This window comes from Semicossyphus pulcher, unplaced genomic scaffold (genome assembly GCF_022749685.1).
Source record: "Semicossyphus pulcher isolate SPU_LCO1_2020_fin unplaced genomic scaffold, fSemPul1.0.p SCAF_24, whole genome shotgun sequence".
NCBI lineage: Eukaryota > Metazoa > Chordata > Actinopteri > Labriformes > Labridae > Semicossyphus > Semicossyphus pulcher.
Genome location: NW_027211698.1, coordinates 13,600,570 through 13,628,051, shown reverse-complemented (window position 1 = coordinate 13,628,051; position 27,482 = coordinate 13,600,570). Strand labels below are relative to the sequence as shown.

Here is a 27,482-nt window from a genome sequence, read left to right as displayed (position 1 = left end):
GATTAGACTTTCTACAATCAGCCCCGATTTGTGCCTCTGATGTATCAACATTATGCTGTAGTCACAGTCAGAGCGTGCATATCTTCTTCTGGACAGAATAACTAGGAATCACACGTCCTTGAATATGTTTAAATATATAAACGGTTAATTCTGTCGTACATGAGGGAAAATTTGTCATTTACAGCTTTAATTTCATCTTTGATTATGAAAAGAGTTAAAACTTTTATCGTGCATTAAAGGACACGGTTTAGTTCGTCCAAATGTTACGAAAAGTCCATAAAATAGCAATTATTATTTAATTTGAAAACAAAGATGCTTAAAGAAAGAATCCAGAATCTTTGTCCTTGTTACTTTGGATTGAAACTACTTTCTATGAATGAAGAAGCCGGATTAAAAACACAAATTCTTTATGATGCTTTTGAGCAGAACCACACCTCTTCTGGCATTCCCATGAATTCCAACCTAACCCTCCTCTTTCGCTCTCGTATCCTGCACCCCTCCCTCCCATCCCTTCTCTTTCTCTGTTTCTTTCTGTCCTCCTATCCGTCGGGCCCTGAGGGGGTTTGTCGTGCCTGGGTGCTACGGCGGATCCCCCAAAACGCTAACCGCAAGAACTCCGACCTCTCCATGCCCAAGCATCATTATCATCAATCTCATTGATCAATAAATTGTTAAGTCATATCCTGCTGACGGTGTGGTCCTTGCAAGTGAAATGCAAGTTATGAGGCAGATATCTCAGAGACAGATATCTTAACTACGAGCATCAAGCATGCTAAATTCAATGTTTAGATTAGCATTAGAGCAGCTGCTAGCTGACAACATCAATGAAATTAACCATTTATGTTTGCAGCCTTTTTAAAGCCACTGTTGCCTTATAAAGGTGTGAAACCAACATGGCTGCTGGAGGGTTTGTTACTGACTGTCACCTGAGCGTAACTTAGGTTCATCTTGTGGGATAATCCTGTATAGCACCATATATGAGGGGCTAACAAACATAAACTCATTATTCATAAGAAAAAACATATTTACAAAGCACCACACGCGGTGCACAGATAGAAAAGTGTGTGTGGACAGATCATGGCTTACTTTGTCCACTGTGTGTGTGTGTGTGTGTGTTTGTGTGTGTGTCTATCTCTTGGCCTGGTCGACGTAGCTGTTCTCCACACACAGCACCACGTAGGAGCTGGAGCAGCTGCTGGAGCTCTGCTGGAGCAGGCTGCCACCGTGCAGCGGCGACGCCATGCCGGTCAGCGCCCGCTCGCCCACACGCCACGTCTCGCAGAAGCTGTCGATGTGCCGCTGCCCGGCGCTGGTCGACCCATGCCACATCATCTTCTCCAGCCTGGAATCAAACAGAAATATTTGATTTTTATAAAGCTTATTTTTAGAGATTATTTATATCTTTAGGTTATGATTTATTGCTCACCATGTGCTGTCACTCATAACGTCTTTTCCATCGAAGGAGTAGATCGGCACGTTGTCCTTCATCCTGCCATCATTAAAGATGGCGTCCCAGTTGTCAAACAGAACCTCGTCCTGACAATTAATAAGAAAATAATTAGTACAGAAGTGTGGTGAAAACTACTTTTGTTAAATTGATAACTTGTAAACATATGACAATATTTTAACTCCTTCCTTCCTTCAGTTTGTTACCTTCAGGTTGACTATTGGCAAACGGTCTCTATCAGCTTTGCGGACGATGCTGTGGAGATCTTGGAGTTTGGCGGACAGGAAGGCCCGGAAAGTTCCCTTCATTCCGACGGCCTGAGCCTGAGTGAAGCACATGTAGTCTGCGCCGCGGATTCCCCGCATGAAGCCGGTCTGAGGGACGTTCAGGGCGATCAGGTGGAGCTGTGGAAACAAGCCCAGAATTGTGCTCAACAGAAACACTTTGCTCGAAGAGATGGATTAAGGTAGTTAGCTGGAAAGTTAGCTAAATAGTTAGTATCATTGCTGGATAGCTGGGTAGACAGCGAGATGGTTAGGAAGTTAAATAAATCTCGAAACAGATAGCTCGAAAGTTTGCTAGATAGTTAGCTGGATAGTTGATAGATAGCTAGATAGTTAGCTAGATAGTTGCATAGTTAGCTAGATAGTTAGCTTGGAAATTGGATAAATCGCGAGACAGATATCTAGACAATTAGCTAGATAACTATTAAGAAATCTATAAAGTTAGCTAGATAGCCAAATAGATAACTAGATACTGTAGTAAGTTACCCAGATAGCTACATAGCTACATAGATAACTAAATAGATAGCGAGATGGTTACCTAGATAGCTCGACTGATAGCTCGATAGATAGCTAGATAGTTAGCGAAAGGTTAGTTAGATAATTAGCTAGATCTTTCGCTAGAAAGTTAGCCAGATCGTTAGCTAAAGGTTAGCTATATTTTAAGATAGTAAGATATTTATCAAGAAAGGTAACCAGATAGCTTTATAAATAGCCACAATGTTAGCTAGATAGCTTGATAGATAGTAAGCTAAAGGTTAGCTATAGTTTGTGAGAAAGGTAGCCAGGTAGCTTGATAAATAGCCAGATAGTTAGCTAGATAGATACCTAGATAAATAGCTTAAAATTTAGCTCGATTGATAGACAACTCGATAAATAGCCAGATAGTTAGCTTAAAGTTAGCTAGTTAGCCAAATAGTTAGAGAGTAAAAAGATGAATTTTGTTGACCCAAAAATGGGAAAATGATTGTATTACAGCAGCAGGTTATCCCGGCATTGCACAGTAGATTTACAAACATTAGAAAAAAGAAATATTCAACTAAAGTAAAATATACTCAGCAATAACAGGAGAGCTTCAAATACACCAAAAATCATAGTAAGTTAAATATAGATGTAGGTGTATGAAAGATGTAAGTATGATGGTTTAAAAATGGCCTCTCTTACCCCTGGACCTGAATTATGATGGTGGACTGGATTCTGGGGCTCAGGAGGAGCTGGTCTACGCTGAGGAGTGACCGGGTAGTGAGCGTCCGGGTACACGGGCCGACCCTGGGTCGTATGAACAGAAAACCTCCCGTCTGGTTGATTTACCCGGTCTGCATAACTGGGAAACCTGGGATCAGTGGGTGCAGGGAATCGCGGATCCGGCTGGTATCTTGTGTCAGGCTGTTGTGGAGGGTCAGGGTGGGTTGAGTATCGTGGGTCAGGTAGGGTTGGGTATCGGGGATCAGGGTGGGTTGGGTATCGGGGATCAGGGTGGATTGGGTATCGGGGGTCATGGTGGGTTGGGTATCGAGGGTCTGGATGTGACGGGTGGTGCGGGTCTGGCTGTGAATGATGCCCAGAGTCAGGGTGGACCGGGCTTTCTGGTTGCCTTTGGCCGTCGTGTGCGGAGGTGTCTGTGTGTGTGTGGTGGTCGTGGGAGTAGGGGATGATTGGTGGGGGCTCCACAGCTGCAACCTCGTTACCCTGAAAATAATAAGTACGACATGTTTTAAAAAAAGGTAAATTATACGATCTGATGGAGAGAAAGAAGAAGAAAATACTCACATCCACATTGGGCAAGGCGATGTAGCCCCCGAGCTGAAGAAACAAAGACACGTAAATATTATCAGGAGGAACTTTTACGTCTTTCCTGCTGAATTATCATCGTGAGAAAGGTGATTATTTTACCTGGACTTGTCGAACTCCATCTCGGACCCGTAGGTACAGATCTGTTTGATCTAAAAGGTAAACCAGCGAGCCCTCAGGTTGTCTTCTGGCGGTGGCTGTCATGGTGTCATAAGACCTCAACACGGTCACCTGCAAACAGAAACACACTCTCTGATAACAGTCGTAGTAGTTTATGATAGATTATAAGATAATAGGGAAGTAAAGCAGAAAAAGTTGACACTCTTTCTCACCCCTGAGGAGTGTCCAGGTAGTCCAGGTGCTCCAGGTGGTCCGGGTGGTCCAGGAATGTTGATAGCTGTCATACAAAGGGGGGGGGGGGGCACATAAGCTCGAAACACACTGACAACAGGATTCATCTTGAATATATCGTGTTTTAGTGATTGTCACTCACTCTGCGTGCCCCTGTAAGCTCCAGGTAAGGATGCTCCTGGAGGTCCAGGCGGCCCTGGTGGTCCAGGCTGCCCATCGTAGCCTCTTCCTGGTTGACCCGGTGGCCCCTGAGGACCAGGTGGGCCAACGATGGAGTCACCTTGTGGGCCCTGTTTGGTTTCAGGACAGAAAAGCATTTAGATTGTGACTTATAAAGATATTTAAAAACTTAACGAGTGAGGTCTTACAGGTGGTCCAGGTGCTCCGGGGTATCCACTCCCTCCATAACGCGGGTCATAATGTCCTCCTCCTGGTTCTCCTTTCTCACCTTTATAGCCGGGACTTCCTGTTTCACCTTTCATCTCATTCTGGACACATAAACATGAAGTGACATCAGAGCTGTGTCAACAATAAAAACAAACTATAATGTTGTAGAGAGTCTCAAGACTTACCCTCAAAGTGTAAATATCTAAGGACTCGAAACCTGGATCGGAAACAAAAACACGGCTTTTAAATTTGTTCCTAGTTCCTACTTTAGATTTCTTCTTCATGTATGTGCACAGATCAGGTGGTGCTACCTGGAATATCAAGCGTCCCAGGTGGTCCACGGTCGCCTTTATCTCCTTTAGTAGCTGCAAACAAGGAAGAGCGAAAAAGTATTAAAGGGCCAGTTCACCGATTTTCAACCTCCTATCATGCTATTATGGGGAGCTAATGGCATTATGGTCTCGCTGGGCCGTTCCTTTCAGAGGGAGGGGCGCAATGCACGCTGGGTGTTGTAGGAATGTAGAATGGGCGAAACCACGAGCTGTTTGTACGACTTTCCCCACAGCTATGGCGCCAATTTCAAATATTTTATCGATTACAGAGAACGCCAGCTTTGACTGACAGCGGCTTCTTGCAGGGCAGAACTGCTCCTTTAAGTTAAACACCAATAGTTTCACCTTTAACAGGAATATATTGACAGCTTCACAGTAACCGGTTGATAAGAAGATTGACACCACTTTCAAATCTCTGTGTCCAATCTGTTGCTGGAGCCAGCAGCTAGTTAGCTTAGCTTAGCTTAGCATGAAGACTTGTGTTCTGTCTTTATGTTCATTAAGGGGCTCATTTAACTCTCTGTAGGAAAGTAAATAATTGTATTTCTTAAATCAGGAAACTATTCTTTTAATCATTTCTTTCACGCATGTCACATGAAATGCTGTATGAAGTGAATTTACCTGGGTAATACCTGGAGTGATCATCATATCCCTGGAATACAAGAGAAAGACTTTTATCTATAAGAAGCAACATTTAAGTAGCTTATTAACACATGTTAATAATATCATAATATTTTTCCACATGTACTTTTAGGTTAAAAGCACATTGAAATAGAAATTTGTATATATATATATTCACGTTTTTATAGCTTAAAACGACCAGAACTACTCGGAAAATAGTTTTAAATCCATTTTTTGGGGCAGTTTTTAATTTAAATATGATTTAAATGAATGCAAAACAGTCTTTTTATTATTCAATGGACTGGTATAAGATTAACTAATAGATATCCTGAATGCACATGTAAGGAAACACAACAACAACACCAGAGCACATGTTCTACGTCTGACTCACTCCTTGTCTGTCGAAGGGAACAGAAGGCCCAGGAGGTCCAGGTGGGCCCGGCGGACCTGGAGGACCCTGGTTAACACGACAAATATTGATCAGTGTGAGTTGACTGTTGACGCTCAGAAGAAATTTGGGCTGAAGTTACGAACAGAAATACTCACAGGGTAACTATATCCAGACCCAGTGCCTGAATCTCCCTTCTCTCCTCTGGCGCCGTTCAGCCCCGGCCGACCCTACAGTCAAACACGCACAGCATTCAGAATCATGATGAAATATTAACAAGCTTCTTTGTGTATAAATGTAACACTAAGGGGAATCCTGGTACAAGTTTGGACTTGTTATGATGTATTTAAACAGACTTACCGGTCTACCTGGAAGCCCGATCTCTCCCTTCTGGCCTCCAGGACCATATGGACCCTGGAAGTATGACAATGATGTGATTTTTCCTGCTTGTGTTTTATTATCAAGACACTCAGAATGTGTTAAATAACAATGTGGTACGCACTGGAGGTCCTTCAGGGCCAGGGGGTCCGCTATCGCCCTGAAAATAAACACACATGCACACTGTAAACACTGAAAATCCCTTCACTTCAATCAATAGAAGTCTGGATGCTTTAAGTGCTGCATGTATAAAAGTATAAGCATGTTAGAGAGGTGCAGAAATAGCATGCTCTGGTTATGCATCAAGTTTTGTCACCGGCTGTCCTGCAAGGCCGCCGAGGTACAGAGGTGTCCCATCAGGCCCCATGATGACACCTGGCTCGCCTTTCTGTCCCTGAACACAACAAAAGAAGAAGAACTGTACAATGCTGCACAAAAATACCTCCAACACGCATCTTTTAGCGTCTGTTATGCGAGACGACTGAATGAAAATGAGGATTTTCTTACTTTAGGTGCATATCCTGGAGGACCGGAGTCTCCTTTGTCTCCTTTTGGTCCTGAGGGCCCCTAAATAAAAACACAAAATACACTGACTTCCTTTCTTCTCACGTCGATCAGACTTGTCCAAGCTGAACTGTGCGATAATGAAAGAGGTACATACGGGGAATCCTGCACGCCCTGGAACTCCTCCCTGTAGAAGATAGAATGAAAACACTTAGAGAAAAAGAACACGTCGTCTAAAAGTGTTAAACATCTAAAGCTTAGTGCGGTTTATGCTGAGCTAAGTTAGGGGATGACTCACCTGCCACCCTTCGTTCCAATATACGTCATTATACTACAGCAAGACAAAGTTAGGTCAGTTAGTGTGGAGGTAAACATTCAGCAGGCAGTGCATGTTAGTGAACATGAGTGACTCGAGCACTAACTCAGTGTGAATTAAAAGGCAGGCGTGTTCGGTGTCTCTACGACTCACGTCTGTTGTCTGACGAGTGACCTGCCCTGGAGGTCCCGGTGGTCCTGGAGGTCCAGGGGGCCCGCCGTCTCTTCCTGGAAGACCCTGAAACACAAATGAGCATCCTCCAATAGTAACGTTTAGATTGAGGAAAGAGTCTCTCTTGTACAAAGTAGATCTGAATATATGGTAGGGACATTCAGGATCCCCAGAGGATGTATCCCTCTGGTTTTGATGACCCCTCGACTTTTCAGTGGCAGAGATTTGAAGTTAAATATCTCAAAACGATTGAATTAGTTGCTGGGACATTTACATTCGTTGTCCCAAGAGGATGAATCCTGCAGACTTTATTGACCCCCTGACCTTTTGACTGCACCACAGTAAGGTTCAAATTCCAGGTTTTGAGTTAATATCTCCAAAACTATTACATTTATTGCTATGACATGTTGTACAGGCATTCATGATCCCCAGAGGTTGAATCCTGCTGACTTTAATGACCACTTGACTTTTCTCCTAGTGCCCCATAGGTTAAGAATTGTCAAAACAACTTAATTAGTTGCACAGACATGTTGTTCATCCTCTGGGGATTTGTGGTCCCAAGAGTGACTCTTCCTCTTGCCTCATCAGCAGCCTCAGTTTGTGTTTTTTACTTGAAACATCACAAAAACTGTAAAATAGTTTGTCATGAAATGTTGTACACACATTCATGATCCCCAGAGGATGAATCCCTCTGACTTTGATGACCCCTTGACCTTTCTCCCAGACCCCCAAAAGGTTCAGATTGAAAGTTTTTTTAGTTAAACATCTCAAAAGCGATTGCATTAGTTGCTAGGACATGTTTTACATTTATTCGTGGTCCCCAGAGGATGAAGCCCTCTGACTTTGCTGACCTCCTGATTCTTCCTCTTGTGCTACAATACTTGTAGTTTTGAGTGAAATATCTAGAAAAGTAATTCATGAACTGCCTTTAAATTGTGTACAGGTATTCAAGGTTCCCAGAGGATGATTTTACATATTACATTACAGCTTAAAATGTGTAAATATAAGAGCATATATTAAGGTTTATGTTTTACATGTTCTGCACATGACTCACCGCGTCTCCTCTCTGTCCTCTTTCTCCCTTTTCACCCTAAAAAATGAACAAACACAGTTTTTATAGCAAAGAAAACAAGCGAAAGCAACTCAGCAACAAATCCCAGAGTTCATCTGGCCTCCTACCGGGCGTCCAATGAACCCATCGAGACCCGAAATACCAGGAGATCCTCTTGCTCCCTCTGATCCTTTGTTTCCATGGCTGCCCGGTAAACCTGGTTTACCCTGGAAGTCATAAACATAACTTATACCAACACTCAGTGGTTAAAATATAGCTATATTTACAGCCATATTTCTGTTTAAACAAAGAGAAATGTAGATAAAGAGATGGAACAACTGTGTGTTATTCAAACAACACAAAGCCACACACGGTCTGTGGTACTTACAGGTAGACCTGCTATACCAGGAGGACCCTGGAAGAGAGGCAACAGGAAAACATGAGGACGGAAATCAGCTGTAAGTAGAAGATCAGGGATCTCATGTATGGAGGACTGGGTACCTGTGGTCCAGGTGGGCCGGGCAGGCCATTGGATCCCTCGAATCCAGCCTCGTTCCCCTGTGAGGACAGAAAAGTAGAGGGAACTCGTAATGGCGTTCTTTAGACACATTTGTGAAAGTTTTATAACAACAAGACCTGTTAAAGTTGTGCGCATGCACTTGTATGTTTAACTTCTACTCACAAAACCAGTGCGGTACGGTGGCCCAGGTGGCCCCGGTGGTCCAGGGGGTCCAACTGGTCCCATGGGACCTGGAAGCCCTGCGAGCCCAGTCTGCCCTGGTGTCCCTGAACTTCCTGCGTCACCCTGAGCGCCCTGAGGTGGAAGGAAAATTATTAAATGAGCTTGTTTAGTGAATGAAGTATTAAAGAAGGACTGTTAGCCACTCCTGTTAATGCATCAGCAACAGAGGAAGAGAGGAGGAGGGGTGATGCTACAAAAGATGAGAGGTTAAACAGAGCGAAGTTATACAGTAAGATGAAACTCGTACTACTGAAGGGTGAGGAAACCGAGCATGAAGGATGTGGATTAGAAACTGGACTGGAAGTCTTGGGAGAAGGGGAAAGAAATCACCAAAGCAGAGACCCCCCCCAGTACCTGTGCCCACTACACACCGTAGAGGATGGAGCAAAGTAAGAGAAGAAGCTGGTGAAAGGGTTGGAGTCCTGCGAGTCTTGCTAGAGGAAGGCAACAAACATGGAGGACAGAGTCTATCCGGATACTCCCGCCACAAATTTGAAATTTCAAAACAGAAGAAAACGTTTGATTGAAAATCTTTTGAGCGAACTCACCTTTTCTCCAGCTGCTCCTGGAAGCCCGAGCTCACCACTGTCGCCCTGGAGACGAGAAACATCGACACAGAGCAGCGTGAACATCACAACAGCTTTCCTGCTTATGAGGAAAATACCAGCTAAACGAGAGACACATGTTTCATAAGTAATCTGTGACAAGTTCTACTCCACATGTTCATCGTCACCTTCTCTCCACTGGATCCCGATCGACCCGGGGCACCAGGAGGACCAGGAGGGCCCTGAAACAACACGTATGCATAAACCATCAGACTGAAAATAAAACATTCATCAATAACAGTCACAAAGACGTACTCACCGGTAGACCAGGGACTCCGTCCTGTCCAGGTGGTCCAGGAGGTCCGAAAGCTATGGGACCGTTTGCTCCCAGTGCAACTGAAGTCCCAGGAGGGCCGGGAGGTCCTGGTGGGCCCGGAGGACCCCGGGTACCCTGAATGACAAAACGCAAAGTCATCATAAATCGTAACATTTTAAAGTTTAAATGTTAAACTATGAACATACCCGGACTCTGTCCAAGTCTGGATATCCTGAGCCCTCCATGTCGAAGAACGTCTGTTAAAACATAAATGAATCAATACAGTGACACGAATGCTTTCAATCAATGAATATGTTCGAGTCTGTGAAGTGTGGACGTACTGGGCGGTCCCCGGTGCCTGGTCCAGGAGGTCCTGGAAGACCTGGTGGGCCTCTGGGTCCTGGCTGACCCTCTCCAAGCTCACCCTGGAAGCATCATATATCGTCAGGATGAATAAATAATGGTGAAGTAGTTTAATGAACACATCTGTCCTTATCCACAGAAACCTTTTGGCCTTTGGATCCAGCACTTCCTGGAGTTCCTGGGAAACCTGGCGGCCCAGCAGGACCCTGGAAACACGAGCAAACGGACGTCATTAAAGAGTCAATTTTAAACGTGTAAATAAAGCAAAGACACTTACAGTTTTTCCATCCTCTCCTGGATCACCCTGAAAGATAAAAACAATCAGTGAGTGACCTTAATATGAAATATATAAATATATAAGTCTCTCTGCACTCACAGGCTCTCCGTCAGTTCCTGCAGACCCTGGAGCCCCATCTGCCCCGGGTGGTCCTGCCGGCCCGGAGGGTCCAGACGTCTGCTGCACAACAGAACCGTCCCCGAGTCGAACCACCTCAGCTGCAGGGCCGGGAGGACCGGGGAGCCCGGGAGGCCCCGGAGCCCCACGATCTCCTTTGTTGCCGGAGTATCCGAAGCCGGAGTTTCCCTGGTGAGGAAAATAAGTGTTTAAAAGCCTCGAATGTATTTTAACGTTTTGATTGATTGACTCCTCTAATCAAACAGAGTAAGTGAACGTACCTTTACACCCTTGTCTCCCTGAAATAAAGCACAGAAAGAATAAGCATCTAAAGCAGCTGATGACACATTCATGCACACAGAGACACAGAGTGATGTTCTACCTTCTGTCCTCGTTCTCCACCGCCAGAGGAGGAACCGGAGCTAAAGCTGGAGCCGGACTCTCCCTTCGGTCCGACGGGTCCTGTGTCCCCCCTCATGCCTTTCTCTCCTCGGTCTCCTTTGTCCCCTTTAGCCCCGCCGGGACCTGACGGACCTGTCGCATGAGGCGATTATTATTATTTGAACGTTTCTGAAGAAAACCAAACAATGAAAAAAGAAAAAACCGACCCACATGCTACCACACAGCCTCTGTGATATGAGCTTCTAAGCATGAAATGTTCAGAAAATAAATATATAAACTGCTAAAATCACAGTAATACATAGGGCAAAATAAGAAACATATATAAATACATCATAACTGTGTGCAATAAAAAATTAGGTCCAACTGATGTAGTTATGATCAGCAAATCACCAAAAACATCGCAACCACCACCATCACCATGAAACCCACAGCTGCAAAATGCAGAGCTGCATATTTATGAAGAAGAATAAATCATCAAACAGCAAATATTACAATTAAAAGAGACCAAATGCAAACCTCAAACTAGTAACTTTAAATTAAAGAATATGTGAAGTGGACTCAAAGTGGGCTATCGCCCCCTAGTGGAGCTGATAGAAACATAAAGGTCGGAGGAGGCAGCGTGTGCGTCCGTCCTGCAGAGGGCGCTGCAGCATCACTTTCCCTCGTGGCTGAATCCTCTCCAGTAATTCATCAGCCTCTGCAAGTCTCTTATTAGCTTAAAATATGAACGTATTGTACATTTTTAATACATTATATTTATATAATTCATGGATTTTTAAATGTAATAATAATAATAATACTCGTATGTTTGTTTAAAAAGGACAGAACGACCTGAATGCTAAAACTTTACATGCTTTAAGGGACAAAAGTGAGAAAAATGATTATTAATTTTGAATTTTTGAATCACATTATTTGATGCTGTATGAGCCAGAACTGCCGCCATGTTTGTAGTTTTTACACCTCATGTCCTGGACTAAAACACAGCCCCATGTTTGCTGTGATAATTTGATTAAAAACACACAATGATTTAGGAATATGTGCCATGTCAGCACGATATCTGCTGCAGCAATGAGGTTCAAAGGTCATCAAAATCCAGGTGGTGAAATGACCACAAACCAGACCCAACAGTAAAAGTCATGTTGTCTTTTAAACATGCTCAAAACACAATAGGAAACCACAGCAGCTGGACACCCGACGCTCATTCTATACTCTGATAGGATGGCCTCATTGATCAGAACATAATCCTAATCTTAATCTGCACTACGAACCTCTCGGGCCGGGTTGTCCAGACCGGCTCTGGTCCACAGACTCCTGCCGAAACCTGGAATCTGATATTCAACACAGACTTAACCGGCTGCATGAGGCCTGCACGTGACATCTTGCAGAGCAGGAAATGTGTTCGCTTGTTTATTTTTAGTCATAGAAGACAGAAGTGACTCTTTTAGAACAACTTTAAAAGCTAAAAGTAGATTTATTTTTCTTTATTTGACACTTATTCATGCTTAAATAACAGCATGAAACCAAAACATGCTCCACTTCTTTAACTAACCACAAGGGGGAGCTAGAGACTCTTAAACCACACGGGCCTGCTGAAACCCTGCAGGAAAACTACCCTCGCTTTCAGGCCCAGACAAGCGCCCTAATGCACATATTTCTGCATAAAAGACAAGTCATTCTATGGGACGTCTCTTTGGCAGCAGCTCCTGTGTGTTTAAAAACTTCCATTACACTTTTTTTCTCCCCCTGCAGTCTGTTTATTGCAGCAGTGACGGAGCTTTTACCTGTTTCTTTGACTCTGCTTCCTTTTGAGGACGTCAGAGGGGGTTCAGGGACGGGGCGGAGGGAAGGAGGGGTGGTCTGGAAACAAAACAGAATATATTAGGTTTAAAACATCTACAGCAATCACACCCAGGCACTGCAAACAACTCATGCATCAAGTTCACCGGAAATTCACCAAAAGGTTGCATGCCACATTGCTAGTTTTTTGCACAAAGGTTTCTGCAGCAGCCAATATAAATGCTGACAAATAACATCATGTAATTTAAGTATGAGCACTACTTTGGGCCTTAATGTAGGTTAGCTAATCCAGGCTGTTTATTCTCATGCAGCTAATGTTTCTTTGCAAACCATTTGAGGATTGAATCGTTCATCCTGGGTGGAGTTTAAAAAACAAAGTGCGCTCTAATTTGAAATAAACTGGTAATGAGTGTATTGACCTTCACAGTGCTTCCTGTCTGTCGTCTGTCGCCCTCACCGCTGCCAAAGTCACCAGACGCCTGCGAGACAGAAAGACGTTACACAAAATTCACATTCAGACACTTTTAAATAAAAAGTTTCTTAAAGAATGATACTCACAGCGTCGGAGTCGTCCTCGTCATCACACAAGCGCTCGGCTGATCGAGGGTTTCCCACCAGTCTCAGGTCCGCGATCTCACCCTAAAACAAACACACATACATACTGTGATGGCCAAACTCAATCAGTCATGATATTAGCTTCGGCTAAAATCTCCAAATACGTTGAAAATATGACAGAAAATACTTCAGAGTCGGGGTGGACTTCATGATGCTGGAAAAGAGAGAAAATTCTTCCTAAAAAATGAATTTTAACCCTTTAAGGAGTTTTTTTGGGGAATATTTTGGCAGAAAAATCCTGGATTTGCAGCTCAGGACAGAAACTTTTCCCTGACCATCACATGTGGTCACTCGGGTCACTGGCAGAGTGCAAGCTACAGGCCAGAGGTCAAAGGTTAGAGGCGGGTCAAGTAAAAGATTTATAAGAATAAGGAGGCTTTAGTCTGCCCTTCCGGTCGCCTCTGACCCCAACAAGAACCTGCCGCTGTGAGGTGCCACAGGGAGACATCACACACACCTGCACTTTTAGCACACAGTGTATTACTCTGACGTTTCAGGGTCCCCTGGGTGACATTCGGAGGAGGATTCATGGCTGTTTTTCGCTCATTTGTCTCAGAAATGTGATGAGCAAACATCTCTTCAGCACTTGAGCATTTCCTCTGATGGTACCCTGGAGTTTATGGTTAGAAAATTGACTTCTCTTCCAGATGCTAGACTGTAAAAAAGGTGCATCACTATAAAACTTAGAGAGTGCTTCTTTTAACATTTTAACACTGGCCAGCAAGAGTTGTGTTGCTGTTACACTGTTACAGCTTTTTTGCAGACAGCTGAAGCATTTTGAAAACCCACAGATGCTTTTTGTGGTGATTATGATTTGCATAGTGATTGTTGTTTGTATGCATTTCATTTGGTAATCTTTAATTAACAAAATGCATACTGAGCATTTGATTTAACACCTTATTTGCACCTTGATATTCAAGCTTTACCTGGAACTTGTCACCATCGGCTCCTCCTGCCTGCCCCACAAAGATCCCGGCCCCCGTGTCGAGCTCCATGGGATCCGGCGAACGCTCGAACTTCACCACCTGCGGCTCGGAGTCACAGCCCTGGTAGAAAGTCACCTGATCCTCGAAGATGGCCAGCGAGAAGCGTGTCCATGTTTCCACCATGCTCGGCACTTCGAAGCTGGCCGCTTCGTACGAAGCCTCCGAGTCGGGCTCGGTGTAGAAGAACTGCACCTTCTGACGCTGGGACCGCACCGCGCTGAGCTTGACGCCAATGTACATGAGCTTCTGCGGCCCGTCAGTGATGGAGAAGAGGACAGAGGCGGCGGGGGAGGAGGGTTTGAGGTGGAAGATGAGGGAGAAGTGGCGGTGGAAAGGGTTGGGGACGTGGGCCAGAGCCGGCTGGCCCGACACGGCGCCTGGGGTGAAGACGTAGGAGGCCCCACCCCACGGCCCGTAGACCCTGGTGATCTCATCTGGCGGAGGGTCTCCGATCAGCTGGAGCAAAGAGACGCCGCTCTCTTCTGCAAGAGGGGAGAGAAGATTATGAGTCAGGAAGCTGAAGATTTGAAAAGTGCTGCCTTCAAGTGCTGCAGTAAATACAGAAATTAAGTGTGCATGAGTAAAAACAGTAGCCAGAAATGTTGAGTTATTGTTCAACCCAAGATGTAGAGATACATCTGGATTTTCTACGTTTCAATTTGCCACCACAGCACAAAAGAAATTTGCCTGTTACCCAAATAAACCCTCTACATAAATAAAACCAGGTTAAATAAAGGACTTATTCTGCGGTTATTTCCCCCCAAAGAACTGCAGTAAACGGTGTACTTGAAGGCAGCATGAGTTCCAAAGACAGACTGTGTTAAAACACAGAAACAGAGAATAACATTTAAAAGTTAAGACTCTTTTAACAGTTTGCAAGACAAAAAACTTGTTAAAATGCAAGATCAGGATGCACAAAAGACTCAGGCTTTTAATTAGTTGCAACTCAAGTGTCTCTGCAACAACAAACCCTAAACCACATCGACCCTCCAGGTCAAAGAGCAAACCACGGATCCTTTTTTAATTCACACAACTACATCCTGTGAGTTTAACATCATTCAAGGTTAAAAGATTAAGAGATCAGTTATTCCAAACTACAACATAATTAATGGTTTATAAAAGAAATGCTGTAATGAATCTTTTAAAACAATGTGGGTAAGCTCATCCTTTCAGATTACTTCTGATGTTGGATTCCTGTGTCTGTGAGATGAGAGGTTAAACTAATGGAAAAACTGCTGATATTTCAGTTCCCATAGATTAAAATAGCCTAAAGAGAAAAGAGCAACCGCTTTATGACCAATGATTATATTCTCATAAATCCATATCACAAGGGAGAAACAGATTTGGCCTGGCGGACACTAGCACTCAGTGTCTCCAGAGGATGGCCTGTCAACCCCAGATTCATGACAGTACTAAAAAGTAAAATCTGTGTATTATAGGGTCACCAAGGTCAGAGGTCGTGGGGGATTCCCAAGGTTTCTTGAGTGTTCAGTCAAAGAAAGCAAACTGTAACTCTGACAAAGAGCAGCTTGATGCCTGCAGAATGAACGCCAGCTAACAAGTAGCATCTTTGTTAATTAGCAGCATCAATGTGACCCTTATATCTCAACATTTTTACTTATTGGTGAATTAATTCCAGAAGCCTTAAATTTGCAGCAACATGCGACAAAGACAAGCAGAAAATCTCTGTTTCAGAAGAAGCACATTTTTAACACTTTTGCTTATAAAGGTTAAATGATTATTAATTAATGCAAGTAAATGATTCATAAGAAATCAAAGACTCTAATGCATAATTCAACACGTTATTAAACAATAGCTTACGATGGCTAACGTTAGCTAATGTTTGATAAACTGATGAATGTAACAAAGCAAAATAAGGTTTAAAACCAAGATAAACAATATTATAATATTGTATAATGTATGATATAATTTTAAATGTATTTTATGTAGATATAAATAAATAAACTATAGCCATAAATCTATCAAAAATTATTCCTGAGTTGGTATGATTGCTAGCTTAAGTTGGCTAATGTTAGTTTTGGCTAACTTAAGATATATTAGTACCAAGTAGTAAGTACCAAAGTGTAGTTTTTGACACAAGATAACTAATATAATCCATGTCAAATGTTTTGTAGGTAGTTTTAGATATATAGTGACAAATAAATAACCAAGAGTAAGTGTTTAGAGCCAAGCTAGCAGCTCTAGGTACAGCTGTGTTTTAGGCTAAACGCTAGAGTCAGCATGCTAATCGTGATGCTAACATATTGACCTGTTATTGTCATATCTTGAGCTAGCATGGCTAAAAACGTCTTATTTTCCAAAGAATATTATTCTTTTAGTGTTAACTCAACAAGATGTAGTAAAAAAAAACGTACTTATTTCAATGTCTTACTTCTTAGTTTATAACAGTACCACTTCTTAGACAGTCTCAATGAAACAGTAGTTAGCTTGGAGCTAATTCTTAATGGAAACACACTAGCAGAAATAAGTTAGCTTAAATTGTCACATATTTCTAACTATTTAATTTGCTTTTAGGTATAAAATTATTAATTTAACAGGATATAGCATCTTTCTTTTGGCTGTTAGCTCTTGTTTAGCATACCTTTCCACCTGCTGAGAGGAACAGTTAACATGTTGACCAGCTCTCTGCCATGGAAGTTATCAGTGGGACAACCAGCTCATAACCATCAGCACATCTGCACTCGGCAACCCAACATGGCAGTTAGTAATATTAAACACATGCTCTCACACACAAACACTCACTATACACAGTCCTTGTTGCATGAATGGTGTGTTATGTTGTCTCAAAGTGCGCAGCAGATACAGCTAAGCCTGGATCTTGTGGGATTTCGTCCAATTGGACCTCTAGCGGGACACGCCGGGTGGTCAACTTCCCACTGAGGGCACCTGCTATTAGTTAATCTCAGAGCGACACAGCTGCTGCAGCTGCTGCACACGTCAGGTGGGCCTGATTATGTGCAGAATTCAATTTTTGAAATGATAAATGACAAAAGGAAACTTTCTCATCTGGAGCAGCATGTGAATTTTTCTGCAGCCAGGTCCTGTTTCACTTCATACACACACACACACTCACATCTGGAAGCTGTCCCGTCCAGCCACAGCTCTCCCACTCAGTCACAGCTAAAGGCTCCCATGAACAAGAATAATGTCTGCCTTCTCTTCCATACAGTAACAAGACCATTATGTAACAGTTGCACACGCTTTTTTTACGTCTTTATCAGAGCTGTGATCTCGGACTCAGACTCTGAACTTACTTATGTTTGTGCTGGAAACTAAATACAGGAGAGGACCGAGAAAATCATTACTCATTCTGGATAATTTCAGCCTCTAACGATAAATAAAAAAGATCACCTTATTTTGATTATTATAAGACGGTTTGCTAGTTTGCTGATTAGTCGGTCAAAACATGATATTAAGTTAATACTGGGAGTTAAGAGGGATGCTAATCTTGAGACATTTCAGTTTGTGCGCGTCTATTATCTATAAAATGTCAGAAAATATAGAAAATTCCAGAGCTCATGCAAATGTTTCTTCTTCTTCTGACTAACAGGACAAATTCCAAACATTTACAATGATGTAAAAAAGAGAAAAGCATGCATGCAAAGCAAACGATGTTGATGCTCATCGGGATTATGTGTCGATGGTTCAAGACAAAACGTTTGGAGAGAAAAAGGGAAATAAATTGCGTATTATTTTTCTTAAAAATGCATTCAAGGTCCCAGAAAATTATACATAAACTACCAGTCAAAAGTTTGGACACATTTTCTCATACAAGTGAATGGGAAAGTGTGTCCAAACTTTTGACTTGTTCTTCTTAAGAAACAAACACAAAAATATTAAGAGGTTGCAAGTAGACAGTGCATTCTTTAATGGGGTCGAACTGGAAACACTGACTTGTCCTATACTGTGTGCTGTAGCCGGTATGTCTTAGCTTAGCGCAACAAAATATGCTAATTAGCACATCTATTTATCACTCTGACATTTAGGCTTCGAACTCTCTCGTGCTGCAGGTAGACACACGTGACGTCATCACGCTGCGCCGCGCAGGTCTTCTTCGCGCCGGGGACATTGCGCCGAGGTCGGGCATTTAATCAAGTATGCAGCAACCCATTATTTTATCGGTTAATTATATCGGCGGATATCAGCGTGTTGGCCAATATCTGTTATCGGCCGATACTGATAACGTGCCGATAATATCGTGCATCCCTAGTATGGATCTTCAAAATCAACATCCAATTCTCTGCTGAAGAGCGATTCAGCAGATATTTTAATCATCACACCTGCACAATGTCCCTTTCTTGGTAGGAAAAGGCCTGATGATTGTCGGTTGTGAGTGAGATTGTAAAACCAGCGTCTACTTGTGACTAATTATATGCAGTCTTACTTTCGGATTTCTGTGGAGGTGAAATTATCCACAAGTTTGCTTGAAAAGATCCACAGGAAAGCATGTTAAAATACAAGTAATTTTGTGTAGCGGAAATGTTATTTTTATACGTGACTCCTTCAAGTCAGAGATCAGCTGATTCGTTAACTTGGCCCTCCTCCAGATTGAAGCTGGCACGACACATAAACGTGAGAACTTCACCCGGACGTCTCCTCGTGGCTTGTTACCCTTCATGCTAACACGACGGATTACATGAAAGAACAACATTCAGCGATGTTTCTCAGCCCTGAGGGCATCTGAAATGAAAAAATGACTTCTTGTATTCTGTTCCGGAGGATTTTCCAACAGTTAACCCCGGAGAAACTCGATGCCTGTTGTACTGGGAAGAGAGAAGCAGGCAGACGGACAGATGGAGGCTGAGGCGGAGGAAGGAAATGCGTGTCAGATGTCCATGGGAAAGTGGACCATGAGGGACTCTAATAGGATGAAGAACAGAATCAGTCCCAGAAGCCTGCACGGACAAGACATGCCAGCTGAAACAGGCTGAAATGTCATTGTAGGAGAAGGGCGACTCAAAACGAAGATCTGATGTCAATTGGCTTTTAAATACTGTTGCATGTGCAGGAAGTGATGACTCAGAACAAAGGATCTGTCTGGTTTATTTCCACCATTTTTGATGCATCCATCAGATGCTGCAAATTAACATTGCGAGCGAGGTTTTTGTCCGGTGAATGGCGTGCGAGATTTAGTAGCAAACAGGTGGGCTGGATTTCGGTAAATCGGGGCTCAGATCTTACATGTGGGTCAGGTTGAAGCAACAACAGTAACCGATTAATGTAAGTTGTGGTTTCAGTTAAATGTTAAGGGGAACAAGCTGCGTCTTGCCCTTGAAGTCACTGCAGACTCTTTTAGTTCTAAAGCAGATCATTCCCACCAACACCAAGAGCCTCCAGCGGCAGAGCAACCCTGAAACAGTCTGATTACATTGCGAGACCGGCCTTACAAAAATATAAATGCAAGCAGTCTGTTACAACCCTTGTGTGTTAACTGTTTGGCATAATTATGACAAGAGCAAAGAAGGAAGTCTAATTATAAGGTATAAGGCTTATAGGAGGCTTAAGTTTAGTTGTACTTAAGTTGCCACATGCATCATGTACAAAGGTAACTTAACTTTTGCAACCAATTTGCTTAATTTAACCTGGATCCATCCATCCATTATCTAGACCGCTTATCCTGTTCAGGGTCGCGGGGGGCTGGAGCCTATCCCAGCTGTCGTTGGGCGAAGGGCGGGGTTACACCCTGGACTGGTCGCCAGTCAATCACAGGGCTGACACATAGAGACAGACAACCTTTTGCACTCTCAACCACACCTATGGCCAATTAACAAGAATGTCTTTGGACAGTGGGAGGAAGCCTGAGACCCCGGAGGGAACCCATGCATGCACGAGAAGAACATGCAAACTCTGCACAGAAGGGCCCACCTTGCCCAAACCGGGGTTTGAACCTATTATTATTATTTAGAGAGTTAGGACAGTGGGCAGTGTTGGAAACAGGGGGAAATGGAGTTGGCTTAACACGCAACAAAAAGGCCAAGGATGGGAGTCAAACCCGGGGCCGCCGCATCGAGGACTAACGCCTCTGTATTAGGATGCACAATTTAAGAGCCGAGCTCAACCGGCCCCCCAAACATATCCTTATTATCTTGATTAGAACCGAATCTGGGCAGAATTACACTTTGAGCAGACATTAAACCGTCGTTTCGTCCATTAGAGTTGATGTGAGACCAGATCCACTTAAAACATGAAAGAGGCTCGAGTGCAAGCTGAGTGAAACCAGTCGCAGAAACGTTGTGCAAAGGATCATAACTCCTTTCAGACCGCAAAACAAAGGAGGAAACAGAGATGATTTTTGTTGTGCTGGAGAAAGTAACTTGAAAATGCTGCATAAATTAGTTTTAGATGCATCTGAGAGCAGAGTGATTAAATTACACAAGAAATGTCACATATACTATAAATCTAAATATAAAAGTGCACGTAATCTTACAAAACAAAGCCAAAAAACGAAGGACTTTTGCTTTAATAGAAGAAAAACTTCTCTGCAGCTCACTTCATCCTTAAATGCCCAAAATCTAAACTCATTCCTCGTCTATTTTAACACCAAAACAACGTCTGACTTCTATTCTGTCTCTGCAATCTTCTGTAATTGAGAGCAAAAGATTAAATAGCGTTACACCATTTTCCAAATATGCCTCAACCAGAGCTTATTTTACCTCCATCTGAAAGCTGCAGACCTTATTAGGAGAAGTGAGCGCTGCCATAAAGCGCTAAAGTAATAGTCTAATGGTGCTGAAGTTATTTATGCAGTTCATGAAGGTTTTCACAATAAAACAAGCTAAGAAAATCCTCCAGTGTGAATGAGAGACTTCAACTCACACACTAACGAGTGACCCCGACTGCCAATCAAACCGGTGGGTTCAACCATTAACGCCACCAGCTGCAGGCCTAACCTCCTGGGACCGGACCAACTGGAGTCTCATCACTTCAAACGGAGGCGAAGCAGCTGCGACAGATTTAATCCATGTTTGAATAAGCCGAGAGCCGAGAGGCAGTTAGAGCTGACTGATGGAGGATCTGTGAGGAGGCTTCAGACGACTTTTATTTTGAAAGAGTGTTGTTCTTGGATTCAGTCCGGATTAAATGTTTTAACTGCAAGAATAAATTGGGCAATGTGGAGGAATGTGGGTTGCAACAGGTATCATCCATCAGCAGCTTGTCTTAAACGTGCATATTTACTTTTATGTCCTTTTTTTCAATCATTGGATCCTATAAAAATACTGTTTTTTTTCTAGTCCGACCTTCTACTGCAGCTTCACATTCTCACTGCTACTTATCTTAATCATCTGGTCCCTTTGTGGCTTAAGATACTGATGGAAACCAAAGATTTTTAAGCCTAGTTTCATGTCGTTTGGGGACTCAGTTTGCTTGCAATTTTTGATGGGCTTATTCCTCTCCTACGCACCTGGAAACTCACCCTCTGTAACAGTTTGAAATGTTTATTGCAGCAGCAGAACACAGCTTGTGTTTGGAGTCGAGGCTCCGACCTCATCACCCCTCGCAGATTTATTTTACACGCACAATTTGAGGAGTGATGAGATAATATCTTAAAGCCCCCTCAGCCGGAGCCTGCAGGTGGATGCTGGGGTGGTGGCTGGGCTGAAAGTAAAGCATGTCGTCCCCACTCTCTTCCCCCGTTTCCGACACTATAAATGCAGAAAAGGCCCCGAGTGTCTGACAAGAAGACTGATGCCACTCTCATGTCAGGAGGTTAAACATGAAGCTAGAGCCAGCAGCTACTTAGCATAGCTTAGCATGCAAGACTGAAAACAGCTAGCCTTGTTCCTTGCTGATGTCTCTGCTCGTTGCCTGGAAACATCACAGTGAAAATAACGCTCCACGCGGGACGCTCCAAGAAATAGTTCCCTTCTAACACCAGAAAATGTTGCGTTTACACTTTGGTGTTCATGCCGATCAAACAATTTCACTTTAAAGGTGCTCTTTGGCGTATTGGTGTAAGGCCAAGCTAGCTGTTTCCCCCTGATTCCAGTCTTTTTGCGAAGCTAGGCTAACTGACTCTTTGTATCAGAGCAGAAAAAAACGTGTGACTGGTTGACAGATTTTTCTGTTAAATCAGTGACTTCCTGTTTTCCACTTCTGCTGCTGCTGACTTGGAAAGAAAAGCTAATCCGCTAATTTCAGACAGACGAGCACGCATCTGATTAATGCTGCATGATGTTAAATTGGCCCAACATGCAGCTTTAAACTGTTTTAGAAGAACACTGTGTCCTGACTGCGACAAACTTTCCCCTACGCAGCGGGTAATTCCCCGCTGGAATAAAAGCCTCCTCTCTCTGTCTCTGCTCATCCTCTAATGGTCTGTCGAGCACTTGATTACCACCCATCAAGTGTGACTGGTTTCAGAGGGTGGGCGACTGGCTGTGCCCTCTGACCCCTGGCAGAGACTTCGAGCCGCCTTGAGTCACAAGGCTCGCTTGTCTCTCACCGCGACACCGCTGCCCTTTCTCCCAAACGGAGCGCACAATCGCCACGCTCTCTCTCTCTCTCTCTCTCTCTCCGGAGCAGACCGTTTTCCCACCCACAGCCGCTGTCATAAATGCCATCCACAGCCCCGTCCTCCCCCCTCCACAAACGGCCTGTTGTTTCCTTCTCTGTGAGCCTGGGAGCTCACACATCATCCGCTCGCGAAATCCGCACAAACATTTCACAACAGCTGATCAGAAAATTGTGATGACGAGGAGATAACCCGGGGATGAAATGCGTGACCGGCATGCATGAGTGGGATGTGGCGGGAGGAATGGAGTGGTTATTAATCCACATGACTTGTGCAGCGTGCAGGAAACATCCAATTCTGTCGTCAATACAAGCAAAAGAAAAGATGATAAAGACAATTAAATTTCAGCATCGACTAATCTGCAGATTATTTTCACATTTAGGAAGCTCGAACCTGCAAATATTTGGCGTTTTCTGCTTGCAAAATCACCTAAAACATTAAATTAAATGTCTGTTAAGTTGATTTTCTTTGCAGCTCTTCATACAGAATAAATTGCACGTTGTTTGAGTCAAGAATTGTTGGCTTAAACATCCCAGTTCTCCCTCTTTCTGTCTGTTATTGCTGGGTGTGTTGGGGTGATGAAATGTGGCTGTTGCAGGTGTTTAACACCCAATAAATACAAGCTAATGACAAGAACAGGCGTTATACATGCTGTTCTGCAAGTGCAGCAGTAAAATGTAAAGCATGTCCATTAAGGAAGCCAATTTTACTTCTTCTTTAACATGAACATTCAATGAAAAATAAGCACGATCCCATAAAGGAGCGGAGGTCGCTGAGCTCGCTCAACACTCTTATCTGCGCTTCCAAATTCTGCCTTAAATATGTCCGAGGTCAAAGGTTATCCAAACAAGAACCTTTCTGCACCATATGGAAAGTAACAAAACTTTCTGCCAGGACATTTACATGAAATATTCCTGTGGGAAAACGTACGATAAAGACAGTTATGTAACAGAGTTAACCCCTGAGAGAGGAGCTCACTCGAAGGCAGCACACGGGGCCTCTGGAGCATTTCCTGTCTGGATGGTTTACAAGCTCCTGAAGGGTGTATAACATGAGTATTTGTTACACTTGTCTAAACATAAATAGACTTGGAAACCTTTGACTCAATGTATAAAGATATTTCAAGTGTTTGATGCAACCAGAACTGACTTGTGTGCACGTTATCATCTTGCTAACGTCAAAGAACCTGTGACGTTGCTGTTGCTGACGAATCACTCAAAAAGGGCGTTTTTGCAGATGCAGTTCTGCACTGCGCAGCTGACAAGACAATCACATGGAGGCGGCATGCAGCCTGGGACGATGATGCGCACTCAGGTGTTTTGTTGCATCATGCGTTCGTGCTGAACAAACCGACACGAAAGCGACACGACAACACGAGCGACAACACGGCTGGTTTTTACATGTTTTAACACATTCACTGCAAATTCTCAATACTTTAAGTATACTTAATTGGGGGGTTTAACTTTTTATCCCGGCTTTAGAGAAAGCTACGTGTAACTGCCTCAAGCGATGTCACTTGAGTCAGTGTCATCTGGAGGTGTGGAGCCAGACAGAAGTTTGCTTACAGGCTTCTGTAGCCGCTACTCATCTCTGCCAGAAGCTAGCGGTTCCAAACCCTTACGCTGTAGATGCTACAAACGTAAAACACCTGAATCTGTGATTGAACTTTAAGCAGTCCAGTTACATTGTGGGTAATGTAGGCACCAGATTTTGACAAGGAAGAAGAATGATGCTGAATTAGAAAGACTGGTTCTGCTGCTTTGGTGGTCAACTGTTAGTTCTTGAGTTTGCATTAAAAGTGGGTAAAACATGAAAAATCAACTATTAATTAGGCAAAAAAATATCAACAACGGCACCAATGTGCTCGGACACGTGTGTTACCAAAGCAAACGACGTACAAACACAGACCCACGCTCAAACACCGACAACACGTGACGTGACATCGGATTCAAAATGTATCAGCAAACAGGATACATTCTAACCCGCCGGGTTACCTTTCCAGTTACTAACTGACACGCACGCAGCACGCCCGGGCTCCTGCGCTCCCTCGGGCAGCTCATGACACTCCACTGGGAGACGACCGTTCTCCAGAGACGCCCAGCAGCTGTCCTGCAGCACCTGGCAGAAGCTGCGACAGGGCAGGTGAAGGGGCCGGGCGGGGGAAGGGCACCTGGGCGCAAGCAGGAGGCAGAGGAACCACTCTGCACCGGGGTGACACCTCTTTCTCGTGAGCCACGCCCACTCATGAAGGACCGCCCCCACCTCCTCCACAGATGTGTGGTTGACAAAGTTGGGCAGTGAGAGAAATCTTGGCTGTTTGCCGGAGCAAACGGGCCAATCAGAAGGCACGGGGAGACACGAACCGTTGGTGCGACTATCAGGGAGGGTTAGCGTCGGACCCTCAACTGTCCCGTTGATTTTAGAAACATCACTTATATTCTCAGTCAAATCTCTAGCCACAACTGTATTATCTCTCAAGACCATCATCGATTCTACGTCAAGATCCGCCTTAAGCCCTGATCCTGACCTAGACACATCCTGTACCCCAATCCCAGACCCCACCTCCACCCTCTCCCCGTCTGTATTACCAGTCGTGTTAGGGTTAGCGCTCTCCGCCTTCTCTGTCAGGCCTCCGTTAGTAGTCCTGGCGGTCGAGGTTGGAGTCGGGGTCGGGGTCGGGGTCGTGTCCCACGCCTGGACAAACTTACGGATTCCAGTGGCCACACTGATGATCTCTTCCCCAACGCCGGACAAGTCGTCATCCTCCACCTCCGTTTTCTTTGTGGCATTCGCTCCTGTTGCCGTTTCCGTGGTTGCGTTTGTCTCCGCTGGGGCCTCTGTTGTCGGTCCTGAAGCTAAGGGCCAGAACCAGGCCTCCAAGCTCCCGGCGCAGAGCACCAGGACGAGCAACAACGTCTGCATCCTCAACATGCTGCTGGCTCTTTGCAACAGTCCTCCAAGCCCTGCACGCACAGTGCTCTCACTGCTTCCACCTGTTAGCCAGCCGGTCAACAGTTAAATCCAAGCTGTTCAAGGGCCACTGAGCATCCAGTGAATGGAAACAGAGACATAAAAACTCTGCTCACACTCAGAGACCCTCCCTCTAGATCTCCCAGTGCATGGCTGCTGCATGGAGAGCACTTACACGGACAGGGGGGGGGGACCCAGAGCGGAGGCAGGCCTGCTGCACTGATGATGGAAGTTATTGGTTACTCAGAGTTGCCCCAACACACCAGAACTCCTCCCTTGTGTGAGTTGATGAGTGGGTCCCCTAAGACCTTTTCTGCAGCATGAAGAAAGAGCATGCAAGAGTTTGGGTTTCCACAGTGACACACCCATCCTGCATGGAAATGACTGCAGGAAAAGATGAGGCTTTAATCATATATGTTGCCATAATAAACAGGCTTGTGCATAATGTCTAAATTTCAGGTTATGTATGTAAAAGGTCACTGTGGGATCATATAGGTAGGGTTTTGAACTACAGTGGTTCAATTCTTTTCACCTGGAGGAACAGTTTAACAGCGAGCATTAGGGCTGCAACTAACAACTATTACGATAGTCGACTAGTCGGATAATTAATTGCACAAAATTAAATGTAGTTGGAGGTTCTCTAAGCATGTGCTAACGAACAATAAAGACAATAAACATGAGCTCTCCATTCAAAAATCATCTCTTCATTAACTTGCTGCTGGTTTGGCTCCGACTGATACAAAGGTAAATAAACATTTCCACCGTCCTGTTCAGGTAACATCTCACCACCCGCGAGATTTCAGAGCGAGACTTCTGTTTCTCGTTACACAAAAAGGATCTTACTCTTTATAAAAAGGACGATCTTTGTCGGGATCATTTCATTGTTGTCGGACACCTGGAGTAACAACCTGAGCCCGTCAGCGGCAAAAACAAGCACTTTTAGTGGACGTACTTTGATCGGGCGCCATTGCCCCAGGGGATCATGTTGCAGCCATCTTATGAGTCATTTTGACACAAAAATTGTAAAAATAGGGCCCAGGTTTTGTTCGTGGGTTACATTGGCGGCCATATACAGAGGCTATAGTCCTCAATGCGACGGCCCCGGGTTCAACTCCTGGCGCACGTCATCCCCAGTCTCCTCCCCTGTTTCCAACACTATCCACTGTCCTCTCAATAAAGGCATGAAAGGCCAAAAAAAAAATCTTAAAATTTTTAAAAAAAAAATCCAACTTGTCCTTTAACTAGTTGAGTAGCTAATCATCGATCTGTGCGAGTCGGCATTATCCACAAGTGCCTTCTCTGCAAACGCTCGTGCATTACCGACGTGCTCCCGTTATAAGCAAGGTCTGCTTTACAAATCTTGCAGGCGATCCTTTTCTTTGCAGCGTTGAGGCAGAAATGCTCCCAGACTTGCAATGGTGTCGCATCGGATGCCGCCATTTTGTTTTCTTTAGCGGCCGCTTCCTGGTTAGCATGCACAACTCTCAGCTTAGCGTAAGCGCAAAACACACACTTCTAATTAACAGACGATATCTGGTCCGTTGGCTTTGAACACAAACGGAGAAGTACAAACGATGAGCTGTGGTTTAACCAGGAAGTTACCTGCTGCTTAGAGGTTGTTTAACATGAAATAGCCCCCTCTTTTTTTATCTAGAACTACAATTAGGCTTCTTTGTGTTTCTCTAAATTAAACAATGTGAATGTAATGAGCTTGCTGGTAATGGTACAGGTATTTCTTAACTGTTTTGTAAGAGCTACAATAGCTGTTCCAGCCTTTAGGCTAAGCTAAGCTAAGTGGTTG

General features: G+C 44.0%; 1 protein-coding gene across 1 annotated transcript; it reads right to left on the bottom strand.

The window, feature by feature from the left end:
* Positions 1 to 471: 471 nt before the first annotated feature.
* Positions 472 to 25,797, bottom strand: LOC138603447 (collagen alpha-1(XVIII) chain-like). Its single transcript, XM_069675232.1, has 42 exons — positions 25,300 to 25,797; positions 14,119 to 14,660; positions 13,136 to 13,216; positions 12,997 to 13,056; positions 12,562 to 12,637; positions 10,761 to 10,912; positions 10,660 to 10,677; positions 10,361 to 10,567; positions 10,262 to 10,288; positions 10,128 to 10,190; positions 9,963 to 10,046; positions 9,828 to 9,878; positions 9,625 to 9,756; positions 9,494 to 9,547; positions 9,309 to 9,353; positions 9,132 to 9,194; positions 8,701 to 8,832; positions 8,520 to 8,576; positions 8,407 to 8,433; positions 8,147 to 8,245; positions 8,022 to 8,057; positions 6,950 to 7,033; positions 6,779 to 6,811; positions 6,638 to 6,667; positions 6,484 to 6,543; positions 6,293 to 6,370; positions 6,101 to 6,136; positions 5,959 to 6,012; positions 5,757 to 5,828; positions 5,602 to 5,667; positions 5,211 to 5,241; positions 4,569 to 4,622; positions 4,443 to 4,474; positions 4,239 to 4,358; positions 4,013 to 4,160; positions 3,852 to 3,916; positions 3,622 to 3,750; positions 3,499 to 3,531; positions 2,893 to 3,417; positions 1,654 to 1,851; positions 1,427 to 1,536; positions 472 to 1,342 (listed from the first exon to the last, which is right to left on the bottom strand). Exons 1-42 carry the CDS (start codon positions 25,640 to 25,642, stop codon positions 1,129 to 1,131), a joined length of 4,521 nt encoding a protein of 1,506 aa, XP_069531333.1. The 5' UTR covers positions 25,643 to 25,797; the 3' UTR covers positions 472 to 1,128.
* Positions 25,798 to 27,482: the final 1,685 nt, after the last annotated feature.

Excerpts from the sequence above, each read along its gene's own strand:
- LOC138603447 (XM_069675232.1), bottom strand. The coding sequence starts at position 25,642 with ATGTTGAGGATGCAGACGTTGTTGCTCGTCCTGGTGCTCTGCGCCGGG. Across the intron at positions 8,577-8,700 it reads CACCGTACCGCACTGGTTTT|GGGAACGAGGCTGGATTCGA; the intron begins GTGAGTAGAAGT and ends CTGTCCTCACAG. Across the intron at positions 4,475-4,568 it reads TGGGACGCTTGATATTCCAG|GTTTCGAGTCCTTAGATATT; the intron begins GTAGCACCACCT and ends TTTCCGATCCAG.